General features: G+C 40.0%; 1 protein-coding gene across 19 annotated transcripts in view; it reads left to right on the top strand.

Annotated features, from left to right (window-relative positions):
• Positions 1 to 14142, top strand: part of LOC114791987 (protocadherin beta-16-like) — a 258171-nt gene that overhangs the window by 143853 nt on the left and 100176 nt on the right. The window contains exon 1 of one of the 19 annotated variants that reach the window (XM_028982645.1): positions 7566 to 10050. The exons of 17 other annotated variants lie outside the window; for them this stretch is intronic. In XM_028982645.1, the coding sequence (XP_028838478.1) occupies positions 7657 to 10050 (2394 nt within the window). In that variant the 5' untranslated portion in view covers positions 7566 to 7656. Of the gene's footprint in view, positions 1 to 7565; positions 10051 to 14142 lie in introns of those variants that run through there. One more of the 19 variants, XM_028982669.1, reaches the window with a different exon arrangement.

The raw sequence follows: 14142 nt of genomic DNA on the forward strand, positions 1-14142 counted from the left end.
GATTCATAAATACACTGTGATTATTTGTATTTACTTAATGGATAATGAGGTTATACTTGAGAAATACAGCACCCCAGTATACATATTTTTTGAGCTTGCCCATCCGTTTTTAAGGAATATGTCATTTAATCAAGTAATTCATTCTTGCAATTATTTTATCAGACTTTGCTAAGCCTTCATATAATAATAGCCCCACAATTGGTGACATAATTCATAGGGAAATGCATTTGTATCATCCTTGTTGTCTCGTATTCACTATGTTGTTGAGGTAGTCTCAAATGGACATAGATTTCATTTTTTCTTGCTGATGTTAATAAACATCTTTAATGAAGAGTTTCTAATAATAAACAACTAATAGCTTATTTTGTCAATTGTAGTAATACTAAAAAAAATTATATTAATTGCAGTCCAGGACTTTTTTTCTGTGGGCTTACTTCTTGGAGAGATCATATCTCTGTGAGAGCATGAAGCAAAGTCTTATTTTAGTCAAAGGTTATGGTTAGCAGTGGCTCGGCATGTCCTCCCTATTACAATTACTGAAAAGGTTATTCATATGTACACTGAAAAAAGTAGGCTGTAGGTTTCTCTGGTTCACCCAACGTTTTCTTAGGTGCATCAGCACAAAAAAAATGCTGCACCAAATACACAATAGCATCACATTTAACAATGCAGTTTTATAGGTTCAATTTGCTTTCCATACAGGCAATATTGACTTGTAGATAGTTAAATAAAAATCTGGTTATTTATTTGTTTGAAGCACAATTCCACAAGAAAGTGAAGTGATTGTCATTGTGATACACAGCACAGCACACGGTGCACCAAACAAAATGTGTCCTCTGTATTTAACCAATCACCCTTAGTGAGCAGTGGGCAGCCATGACAGGCGCCCAGGGAGCAGTATACGTGCTCAGTGACACCTTGGCACTTCGGGATTTGAACCAGCAACCTTCTAAATATGGGGCCGATTTCTTAACCACTAGACCACCACTGCCCAAAGAGGTAGTTTACTCAAATGTATTGGTGCTTAAAGTGCTTCACTGAGCTGAAATTAAAACAGGATAAATTAAATAAAAAGAAAATGTGTTTTAAGGGTTTGATATTTATTATCATCTTGGTCTGATGATCTGTTTGCTGGTGCCTGTTGATGAAAGGTAACGGGGAAAGGGAAGATATGGCCATAACATGTAATGTGTTTTATGGATGCATTATGCTTTTTCAGTATTTAATTTCTACCATTTTACTTGGGCTCGGGCTTGCACGGTAAATGAGCGGTCAGATGAGCGTTTAAATTAGTGCTAAAGTTGAGGTGGTGAAATGAAGGCTAGCTTCTGATAATTATAAGAGCAAAGTCTGAGATTACCATGAAAATTGACCAAAAAAATTATAATTGGTTTAGAATACAATATCTTCCTAATATGCATTTTTTGTGTGAACCACATGACTTTTACAGATAATTTTGTCTGGCACAAATGCCTGGTCGCACCATGTAGATTTTTTTAGTTGCACTATTGAGAAATTAGGTCGCATGTGTGATCAAATAGGTTGCACTCTAGAGCCCTGAGACGCTTTCTAATGTATGCTTATGAGTAATTTTTATTTGTTTGTTTGTTTTTTACTTTAATATGTTTGTTTGGGTAGTCTCATTATGGCAATACTGAAATATTAGTTCTGACAGATCACTTCAATTTTTTTAGGTTGAGACAGTGTTTTTATTTTTAGTGTAGGCATGATTGCTTAGGGTCATGGGTCAGGATGAAGACAGAGGCTGGACCAGCTGATTACTTTCATCAGTTCTTTATCAATAATTATGCATATGTGCGTGTGGTGTTTTGCAATGGATGCACACTCGAACTATTAAACAACAAGCAGCACCGTTCACCCAGTCATCATATTTACATGCAACCTAACAATTATCCAGAATAGAAATACTGTAATACTTAACATAAATTAAATGTGTTTATTAAATCACGTATGTTTACTCATATTACATATTCCTTTATCTATCAAATAATTTTTACACATTGTAGATCTGTTATTATTTAAATTCACTGGCAAAAAGAGAATGGAGAGTAAGAGATTGGAGAGTAGCTGAGCTGAGGTGGACTGCATGGTGTCATTGGGGTTAGTAATGTTGCCTCACACCTCCAAGACTGTGAGTTTGAATCTGGCTCTGTTTGTTCATAGGTGTGTGTGTGTGTTTGAGTTAATGGTGTGTGTGTGTGTGTGTGTGTGCACCCTATGATGGGCTGGCAGTTATGGATTGTGAATGACCTGAGACTGTATTTTAGCTGCTGCTGAACAATGAAGCTGAACAGCAGACAGGTGATGGAGGACAGGTTATTCTTAAATAGTGTTCGATCATTTCTGTTTCTGCACAGATTGTTAGCAGACACACTATGTGTGCCACAGAAATTGTTCTGAGAGGAACTGGCCATTGGTCAGAAACATTGGTCAAAATGGGGAAAGGTAAAGAAATGGGATGTGAGTTATGGTGTAATTTCTAGTGACAGGACAGATACCCACAGCAACTCAGAATTCAGTTTTCTTTCTCAGATGGTCGTAATAACAGTAAACTGGGTTTGAACCTGAAAATCTGTGGTTGTCTGATTTACAGGAAAGTTTGCTCATCCTTGTGATAAAGTCTGTGAACCATTTTCAGCTGAAGGACAGTGATGACTGATATTTAAGAACTTGCATCTCCAATGATGTTTTCATTGAATACATACATGAAAAAAATGAAAGGACTTATGTGCTGAATTCGCGAGGCAGACGTAGGGAACATTTAACTGCAGTTTTAGAAAAATACTCAAAGTGTCGCTATTGACCAGGGCAATAAAACGTCTCCGCCTTTATTTAAACTGATAAACCACCCAGATCAGCCATCATTGATGCGCGACAACCGCTGTGCGTTAGTTGGACCTCTCGCATTGCTTGATAATCAGAATATTGTTCAGATATTTTACTGTTGATGAAGAAAAATTTTAAAGATGGAATTTAAGGAATTCTTTGTTCGTGACGCGGTGGTCTGGCTGCTGTTCTTTCTGCTCCACACGCGCAGCAGCCATGGAGATCTCAGCTATTCTGTTCCTGAGGAGCTGAAACGAGGAGCTGTGATTGGAAACGCAGCGAAGGATCTCGGACTTGATCCCAGTGGATTATCGCTACGTGAGGCTCGTTTAGATCTGAAGGGTAACAGAAAACGTTTCTGTGAGATTAATTTCCAGACAGGTGAGATCGTAATGGCGGAGAGGATTGATCGAGAACTGTTATGTGGCTCGAAAGCCTCGTGCTTCCTAAAATATGATTTAATCATGGAGAATCCTTTGGAGCTGCACGAGATTACTCTACAAATACAAGATATTAATGACAACGCACCCCGATTCTCCGACGACGAAATTATTCTGGAAATTACAGAATCCGCAGATAAAGGCGCGCGCTTCCCCCTGGATGCTGCGCATGACGCGGACGTGGGAAGAAACGGAATTCAAAGCTACACGCTGCAGAAAAACGACCATTTTTCATTAGCAGTGCATTCCAACATCGATGGAGGAAAATACAGTGAATTAATTTTAGATAAAGAGCTCGATCGTGAAGAGCAACAGGAAGTGATATTAACCCTCACCGCTGTGGACGGCGGCTCTCCACAGAGATCTGGTTCTACTGTAATACGCGTTACTGTTCTGGACGCCAATGATAATTTACCCGTATTTACTGAACCCGTCTATAAAGTCAGCCTGCCTGAAAACTCCCCTTTAAATACAGTTGTTGTTACTGTAAGCGCCACAGACGCAGATGAGGGAGCGAATGGGGAGGTGACTTATGCATTTAGTCACGTGTCAGATGAAGAAGCAGCATTGTTTTCTATTGATAGAATTAATGGAGAAATAAAGTTGATTGGACAATTTGATTTTGAAGAAAGACATGAATATGAAATGAGAGTTCAAGCAAGAGATGGTTCTGGTTTATCATCTAGTGCAAAAGTTATTATACATGTAATTGATATAAATGACAACGCCCCTTTTATTATTCTGAAATCTCTGAAAAGTCCAATTCCTGAAAACTCAGCACCAGGGACAGAGGTGGGGATTTTGAATGTGCAGGACGAGGACTCAGAGGAGAACCATCAGGTTCACTGCTCCATCCAGCAAAATGTCCCTTTCAAATTAATCCCATCAATTAAAAACTATTATTCTCTTGTTACTACAGCAGAACTAGACCGTGAACTAATAACAGATTATAACATAACTATCACTGCTACTGATGGAGGATCTCCACCCTTATCTTCATCCAAGACCATTCATGTATCTGTGTCTGATGTGAACGACAACCCCCCTGTGTTTGAAGAACAGTCCTACTCTGCCTATGTGAGTGAGAATAACAAACCCGGCTCCTCTGTTTGTTCCGTTACTGCGAGAGACCCAGACTGGAGACAGAACGGCACAGTCTTCTATTCTCTGTTGCCCAGTGAGGTCAGTGGTGCTCCAGTCTCCTCATTCTTATCCATTAATGGAGACACAGGGGTGATCCATGCTGTCAGGTCCTTTGATTATGAGAAGTTCAGGAGCTTGAAAGTCCAGGTTGTGGCCAGAGACAACGGTTCTCCTCCACTCAGCAGCAACGTGACTGTGAACATCTTCATATCAGATGAGAACGATAACTCTCCACAGATATTATACCCTGCTCCAGCAGGAAACACCTTCATGACTGAGATGGTTCCTAAAGCTGCTCTTTCAGGCTCCCTGGTCTCCAAGGTGATCGCTGTAGATGCTGATTCTGGACAGAATGCGTGGCTTTCTTATCAGATCATCAAGTCGACTGATCCAGGACTTTTCACTGTTGGTCTCCATAGTGGAGAGATCAGAGCGCTGAGGGACATTTCTGAATCTGACAGCATGAAGCAGAATCTTGTTATTTCAGTGAAAGATAACGGACAGACCCCTCTCTCTGCAACCTGTACAGTTTCTTTACTCATTTCAGACAACTTGGCTGAAGTTCCAGACCTTAAAGACGTGTCTTATGAGGAGAACAATTCCAAACTGACTTCGTATCTGATCATAGCGCTGGTTTCAGTCTCCACCTTTTTCCTGACTTTCCTTATTCTGGTCCTGGCTGTGAGGTTCTGTCGGAGGAGAAAGCCCAGACTGTTGTTTGATGGAGCAGTTGCTATTCCCAGCGCGTATTTCCCTCCCAACTATGCAGAGGTAGAGGGAGCAGGAACTCTGCGCAGTTCTTACAATTATGATACATATCTGACCACGGGATCACGTACCAGCGACTTCAAGTTTGTCACGTCCTACAATGACAACACGCTGCCTGCTGATGACACAATGAAGAAGAGCACAACTGACACCAGTTATAGAGCGGAAATCTGTGATAATGGACCCAATTTTCTCACTCTGGTAATAATATTCATTAATTTTATTTCCGTGTGTAACCATATAAATATAATTACATTCATTGTTTGACTGATCCTTATTACTAGCTAGCCGAGCATTAGGTGTCTGTAATATGCAAACCAATAAGTTTTTTTTTTTTTTTTTTTACATTAGTGAGCTGCTGCATTTTTTACACATAACTGCATCATTCAATATAGTTTAATCTGATTCATAAATTCACTGTGATTCCTTGTATTTACTTAATGGAATATGAGGTAATACTTCAAACATTAGAAATACAGCACCCCCAATGTGCATATTTTTTTAGCTTGCCCATCATTTTTAAGGAATATGTAATTAATCGTGTGTACAAACTGTGTACAAATATTTACACATGATTTTACACTGTACTTAACAACCGCAGTTTAATGATTTACCCAATATTTTCATCTGAGTGTTATTCTTGTGTGTAATATTCAAGTAATGCATTCTGGCAATTATTTTATCAGACCCTTGCTACGCTTTCATATAAAATAAAAGCCCCACAATTGTTGACATAATTCATAGGGAAATGCACCATCCTTGCTGTCTCGTATTCACTATGTTGTTGAGTTAGTCTCAAATGGATATAGATTTAATTTTTTTTGCTGATGTTCAAAACTTCTTGGAGAAATAAAATCTCTGTGAGAGCATGAAGCAGTTAAGTGTCTTGCTCAGGGACACAATGGTAGTGAGTGGGATTTGAACCTGGGTCTTCTAGTTAATAGGCGAATGTGTTACTCACTAGGCTACTACCACCTTACAAGAAAGTGAAGTAGTATTCATTGTGATACACAGCACACAACAAAATGTGTTTTCTGTATTTAACCCATCACCCTTGGTGAGCAGTGGGCAGCCATGACAGGTGCCCGGTGAGCAGTGTGTGGGGACAGTGCTTTGCTCAGTGGAACCTTGGCACTTCGGGATTCAAACCGGCAACCTTCTGATTATGGGGCCACTTCCTTAACACTTGGCCACCACTGCCCCAGTGAGCAGTGGGCAGCCATGACTGGTGCTCGGGGAGCAGTGTGTGGGGACACAGTCATGCTGGCTGGCATCTGACACCACAATAATGTCAGGTTCAGGCTTTTAAAAAGCTGTACTTGTCTGGCTCTGTCTAACCTTTAACGCCTGAATGCTTAAAGGTCTAATCGGTGGCTACATCCACTCTGTCTATCTGATGTGTCCGGGCTACTCACCTCTCTCTTTCTAACTGCAGCACATGCACCTTCAAATGTACAGCAATATCTGGAGGCAATCTGCCAATCAGAGGCAAGCCTCACCCTTCACAATCTCTGATTGGTTTAGAATTCAATATCTTCTTAATATGCATTTGTTGTGTGAACAGTGTTTTTATTTTTAGTGTAGGTGTGATTGCTTAGCATCATTGGTCAGGATGAAGAAAGAGGCTGGACCGGCTGATTACTTTCATCAGTTCTTTATCAATAATTATGCATATGTGCGTGTGGTTGTTTGCCATGGACGCACACTCAAACTATGGTGTGTGTGCACCATACGTTCTGCTGGCAGTTATGGATTGTGAATGACCACACACTGTATTTTAGCTGCTGCTGAACAATGAAGCTGAACCGCAGACAGGTGACAGGTTTTTATTCTTAAATAGTGTTTGATCATTTCTGTTTCTGCACAGATTGTTAGCAGACACACTATGTGTGCCACAGAAATGGTTCTGAGAGGAACTGGCCATTGGTCAGAAACATTGGTCAAAATGGGGAAAGGTAAAGAAATGGGATGTGAGTTATGGTGTAATTTCTAGTGACAGGACAGATACCCACAGCAACTCAGAATTCAGTTTTCTTTCTCAGATGGTCGTAATAACAGTATACTGGGTTTGAACCTTGAAAATCTGTGGTTGTCTGATTTACAGGAAAGTTTGCTCATCCTTGTGATAAAGTCGGTGAACCATTTTCAGCTGAAGGACAGTGATGACTGATATTTAAGAACTTGCATCTCCAATGATGTTTTTATTGAATACATACATGAAAAAAAATGAAAGGACTTATGTGCTGAATTCGCGAGGCAGACGTAGGGAACATTTAACTGCAGTTTTAGAAAAATACTCAAAGTGTCGCTATTGACCAGGGCAATAAAACGTCTCCGCCTTTATTTAAACTGATAAACCACCCAGATCAGCCATCATTGATGCGCGACAACCGCTGTGCGTTAGTTGGACCTCTCGCATTGCTTGATATTTTGCTCTTGATGGAGAAATATTTTAAAAATGAGCTTTAAGGAATTCTTTGTTCGTGACGCGGTGGTCTGGCTGCTGTTCTTTCTGCTCCACACGCGCAGCAGCCATGGAGATCTCAGCTATTCTGTTCCTGAGGAGCTGAAACGAGGAGCTGTGATTGGAAACGCAGCGAAGGATCTCGGACTTGATCCCAGTGGATTATCGCGACGCGAAGCTCGTTTAGATCTGAAGGGTAACAGAAGACGTTTCTGTGAGATTAATTTCCAGACAGGTGAGATCGTAATGGCGGAGAGGATTGATCGAGAAGAGCTGTGTGGTTCGACAACCTCATGCGTCTTAAAATATGAATTAATTCTGGAGAATCCCTTGGAGTTGCACGAGATTACTCTACAAATACAAGATATTAATGACAACGCACCTGAATTCCCTAATAATGAAATTATTCTGGAAATTAGAGAATCCGCAGTTAAAGGCGCGCGCTTCCCTCTGGACGAGGCGCATGACGTGGACGTGGGAAGAAACGGAATTCAAAGCTACACGCTGCAGAAAAACGACCATTTTTCATTAGCTGTGCATTCCAACATCGATGGAGGAAAATACAGTGAATTAATTTTAGATAAAGAGCTCGATCGTGAAGAGAAACAGGAAGTGATATTAACCCTCACCGCTGTGGACGGCGGCTCTCCACAGAGATCTGGTTCTACTGTAATACGCGTTACTGTTCTGGACGCCAATGATAATTTACCCGTATTTACTGAACCCGTCTATAAAGTCAGCCTGCCTGAAAACTCCCCTTTAAATACAGTTGTTGTTACTGTAAGCGCCACAGACGCAGATGAGGGAGCGAATGGGGAGGTGACTTATGCATTTAGCCGCATCTCTGATAAAGCAGCTAGGTTATTCTCCATCGACAAGATAAATGGTGAAATAAAAGTGGCTGGAGAGCTCGACTTTGAGGACAAAAACATATTTGAATTGCGAGTTCAGTCTAAAGATGGCTCTGGATTATCTTCTAATGCAAAAGTAATTATTAATGTAATTGACATAAATGACAACGCACCAGATATTATTTTTAAATCTCTGAAAGGTCATATTCCTGAAAATTCAGCACCAGGGACAGAGGTTGGGATTTTGAATGTGCAGGACGAGGACTCAGAGGAGAACCATCAGGTTCACTGCTCCATCCAGCAAAATGTCCCTTTCAAATTAATCCCATCAATTAAAAACTATTATTCTCTTGTTACTACAGCAGAACTAGACCGTGAACTAATAACAGATTATAACATAACTATCACTGCTACTGATGGAGGATCTCCACCCTTATCTTCATCCAAGACCATTCATGTATCTGTGTCTGATGTGAACGACAACCCCCCTGTGTTTGAAGAACAGTCCTACTCTGCCTATGTGAGTGAGAATAACAAACCCGGCTCCTCTGTTTGTTCTGTTACTGCGAGAGACCCAGACTGGAGACAGAACGGCACAGTCTTCTATTCTCTGTTGCCCAGTGAGGTCAGTGGTGCTCCAGTCTCCTCATTCTTATCCATTAATGGAGACACAGGGGTGATCCATGCTGTCAGGTCCTTTGACTATGAGAAGTTCAGGAGCTTGAAAGTTCAGGTTGTTGCCAGAGACAACGGTTCTCCTCCACTCAGCAGCAACGTGACTGTGAGCATCTTCATAACAGACGAGAACGATAACTCTCCACAGATATTATACCCTGCTCCGGCAGGAAACACCTTCATGACTGAGATGGTTCCTAAAGCTGCTCTTTCAGGCTCCCTGGTCTCCAAGGTGATCGCTGTAGATGCTGATTCTGGACAGAACGCGTGGCTGTCTTATCAGATCATCAAGTCGACTGATCCAGGACTTTTCACTGTTGGTCTCCATAGTGGGGAGATCAGAGCGCTGAGGGACATTTCTGAATCTGACAGCATGAAGCAGAATCTTGTTATTTCAGTGAAAGATAACGGACAGACCCCTCTCTCTGCAACCTGTACAGTTTCTTTACTCATTTCAGACAACTTGGCTGAAGTTCCAGACCTTAAAGACGTGTCTTATGAGGAGAACAATTCCAAACTGACTTCGTATCTGATCATCGCGCTGGTTTCAGTCTCCACCTTTTTCCTGACTTTCCTTATTCTGGTCCTGGCTGTGAGGTTCTGTCGGAGGAGAAAGCCCAGACTGTTGTTTGATGGAGCAGTTGCTATTCCCAGCGCGTATTTCCCTTCCAACTATGCAGAGGTAGAGGGAGCAGGAACTCTGCGCAGTTCTTACAACTATGATACATATCTGACCACGGGATCACGTACCAGCGACTTCAAGTTTGTCACGTCCTACAATGACAACACGCTGCCTGTTAATTCTGCTTTGACTGAAAGCCCAGAAAAAGCCAATGATAAGGGATTTCAGTTCTCTACTCTGGTAATTATATTTCACTTGCACTTTGTTTTGACTTATTTACAAAAGATATTTTTGGAGTAAATGTGTAAACTTTTTTTTTTTTTACTAATGATTATGTTTGTGGTAAATGTTATCTACATTTGCATAACTGTGGCTCTTTAATCAGAATCAGAATCGTGTTTATTGGCCAAGTAAGTCCAAGCACATACAAGGAATTTGATTCTGGTAGATGGTGTCTCTCAAGTACAGTGTAGGAGAAAACAACAACAACAACAAACAACAACAATGTGTAAGGATGTTTGTAAAATTTATTTGTACAAGATGTACAATATGTTTATACTGTTTATAAATATATTTACTGAATATAAATGTATGTATGAATGTACATAGGTCTATAAGAGTTTATAAATGATCAATGTGCAGTACAATAAAAAATCTAAATCTGTACATTAAGTGCAGTGCATTGTGAAGGTGATTCGCAGTGTGACAGTTCCAGCTGTTTAGGAGGGAGATGGCGAGGGGGAAGAAACTGTTCCTGTGTCGGGTGGTCCTGGTCTGCAGGCTTCTATAACGTCTGCCAGAGGGCAGCTGGTCAAAAAGTCTGTGACCAGGGTGTGAGGGATCTGAGATGATTTTCTGCCCTTTTTCTTGAATCTGGAGAGGTACAGGTCCTGGATGGACGGCAGGGGGGGCACCGGTGATCCTTTCTGCTGTACATACAGTCCGCTGCAGTCTGATCCTGTCTCTTTTAGTGGCTGCTCCATACCAGGTAGTGATGGAGGAGCACAGGACAGACTCAATGACCGCAGTATAGAACTGGATCACTAGCTCTTGTGGAAGACTGTACTTTCCCAGTTGCCTCAGGAAGTATATCCTCTGCTGGGTCTTTTTAAGGATTGAGCAGATGTTGGTCTCCCACTTCAGGTCCTGGGAAATGGTGGTGCCCAGGAACTTGAAGGTCTCCACAATAGACACCGGTCTGACTGATATGGTGCCTCATATTGTATGATGGCTGAAGCTTTCATGATCAAAGTCACATGCATCGAATAAAATAGTAACACATTGAAGACCTTCTCATTTTGTTCATTGCTTAGGTTTTTTTAGTTGCAAGTTGTACAGATGCATTTCTTTTTTAGTAATGCTCATTCATTACTGAACAAGATCAGTGAAGAATCATGTCATTTTGTACATTTTTTTTCATAAATAGGTTGTTATTATACCATTTCAGTGTTAGAAGTCACATGAGATCCTTGTGGTCATAACTCCTGGTGGTCATAACTTTTTTTTCTAAATAAACATCTAACTTTCCAAACTGTCTACATTTGCAGTAATGAGTAATATTTACATGAATGTTGCAGCCTGTATCTATGCCCAGCAACTCAGGATCTGCAGTTTGATTGATCTCTCCATTTTTAGTTTATTTTTTCTGCTTTTCCAGGTTCCTGTCACAGTCCACAGACATGCATCGTGTCTGAATGCATCTGTGTGTGTGCACATTTAATTGTGTTCCTTAGTGGTCTGAAGGGTTTACTTTGTGCTAACTTTTTAGCTTAAACATATTTGTTCTTGCAACTAACTTAACTTTTATTTTTGTCTTAATTTAGGGACAGGTGAAGCTCCACAGAAAAGGATTTGTATAATATATTTTATTTTGTCATTTGAATTCACTGTATTTGTCTTTCTTTCTTTCTCTTTTCCTTTCATAACCTTATCCTGCAACATGAATGATCAACTCATGAAAGGTAAGACATGATTTTTTTTAAATAATCCCAAACTAGGTTATTAGTATTTCATACCCATAGCTTTCATAGCCATAGCATACCCAAAGTACTGAATGTGTTTATTAAATTGATAATTAATTATTTTGTTTTTTACATTTTACCCTACAATCATTTGCACTACTGTGAAATTGAAGTATATGTGAAATTAACACATTTAGTGGGCTTTAATAAATTCTATAATAAGCATGAAATGTACAGTGTGCACAGATGTCTTGCCTGTGTATGAAATGTGCAATACAATTTGTGATTGGATCATTCATTATAGGAACATCTTTCCTATAATGTTTTCTTTCTCTTTTTTAATCTGTCAATACATTTGCACACACTGCTATGTATAGACAGCCATTGTTTTCAGTCAGACAGAAAAGTACACATATACGCATTCATATTTTGTATTAGAAATCTATATTGAAGTTTTATGTGTGGGTAAAAGCAACACCTATGTGCAGTTGTTTATGTGGGTAAGGTTGTATCCTTGCATCATTAAGCATTTGGAGAAGGTTCATACTGGGTGCCCCTCCTAAGAAGCAATCAGTATCTGCAGATTGATTGATCTCTCAAGTTATATGTTTTTTTCTGCTTTTTCAGTTTCCCTTCACACCCACAGACATGCATTGTGCCTGTGTGTGCATCTGTGTGTGTGTGTGTGTGTATTTGTCTGTGTTTCCCAGTGGCCTGAACTCTTATATATTTTATTCTCTTCCCCTTCCCTTATATCACAACATGAATGATCGACTTATGAAAGGTAAGACATGATTTTTTTTAACTAATCCCAAACAAGGTTATTAGTATTTCAAACCCATAGCTTTACAGGGAAAAAAGTATTAAATAAGTATTAAATTATATAAATTGATTAAATTGATTTATACACATTTTTATATTTTTCCCTATTCAGTGGGCTTTAGTAATGAATGTACTAAGCATGAAATATACCATTTGTTCAGATAGGTTGCCTTTATTTTTATTTGTGTATGAGACATTTAATGTGTTAATGCATATGCACACACTGCAATGCACCTACTTTGAAATACACACTTCAATGCAGCTACTATTCCGCAGACAGCAATGTACACATATCCACATATGTGTGTAGACACCTGAGTGCATTTGTTTAAGCGGGTTACATTGTAGCATTCAGTTCATGCCGCTGCGTGTAAAAAAAAATAGGTCAGGAGGATATTCAGCATCACCCACTAATTCCCCCACCCTTTCCACACACACAAAGACACACACACACCTCTTCCTTCTCTTCAGACCTATTCAGAAAATCATTTTTATCTCGATTTGTTGAAGCATGTCAGACAAGTGTATGTTCATAACATCATGTGAGTTTTATTTAAAATTTACATTCATGATTAATAAAACAGACCGGTCTGGCTGTCTGTACAATTGGCCTTCCTGCTACAACCCTCCCCATTTACCAGGGCTTGGGACCAGCATCAAGAAATACACTGTCATGTGCATCTCCAGTGGCTGGGTTACTGTGGCAAAGTGTGTAAAGTGTTGTTTAATCATTCTACAATGTATGTGAAGGTCATCTTCAGATAATAGGAATTATATGTGAGATGTCATTATATCCACAGCAAACATTCAGGGCAAGTTTGTGTCTTGGTTCTAATAAATAATCATTAGAACATTTAAAAATATTAGAACATTTAAAAGCAGGACACCTCTACAAGATGGCAACAGTTGAGGTGCATTTTTGAATCCCATTGCACAAAACTGAAAACCAGTTGTGCATGGCCATACAATTTTTTTTGTGTACATCATGTAACATTATGACAAACCTATACTATACTATGAATTCCGACAAGCTCTTGTAAAAATATGTGAATAGTTGTCACTTATATGCCCCACATCTAAAAGAATGCTTTAAAGCATTCAAGGCAGGATACCCAAAAGCAGTGACTCGCTCTTCTGTTTGAATCGCCCGAGTGACAGGTGTCACTGAAGTACACTTGAGACAAGCTTTATCTCCACATACTGTACCCGGGCACCGTTCATGGCAGATAGATGGCTGACTTAATAGTGGTTACCACGTTTGCGCAAATGGTCCTTGGTTTGATACACCTTTTCTTAGGGGGCAGTGATGGCCTAGCGGGTAAGGAAGAGGTCCCATACCTGGTAGTTTGCTGGTTCAAATCCTGAACCGCCAAGGTGCCACTAAGCAAAGTTCTGTCCCCACTGCTCCCCAGACACCACATTTCACTGTGTGCATTAGATGCTGTGCTGTGGTGTGTCACATGTAACAACTAATCATTTTCACTTAAAGAATATCACAAGGATGGAGTTTTCTTTAAATATTTTTTAAACATTTGTGGACTTCTGTAAG

The sequence above is a fragment of the Denticeps clupeoides genome, chromosome 6, assembly GCF_900700375.1.
Source record: "Denticeps clupeoides chromosome 6, fDenClu1.1, whole genome shotgun sequence".
Taxonomy (NCBI): Eukaryota; Metazoa; Chordata; class Actinopteri; order Clupeiformes; family Denticipitidae; genus Denticeps; species Denticeps clupeoides.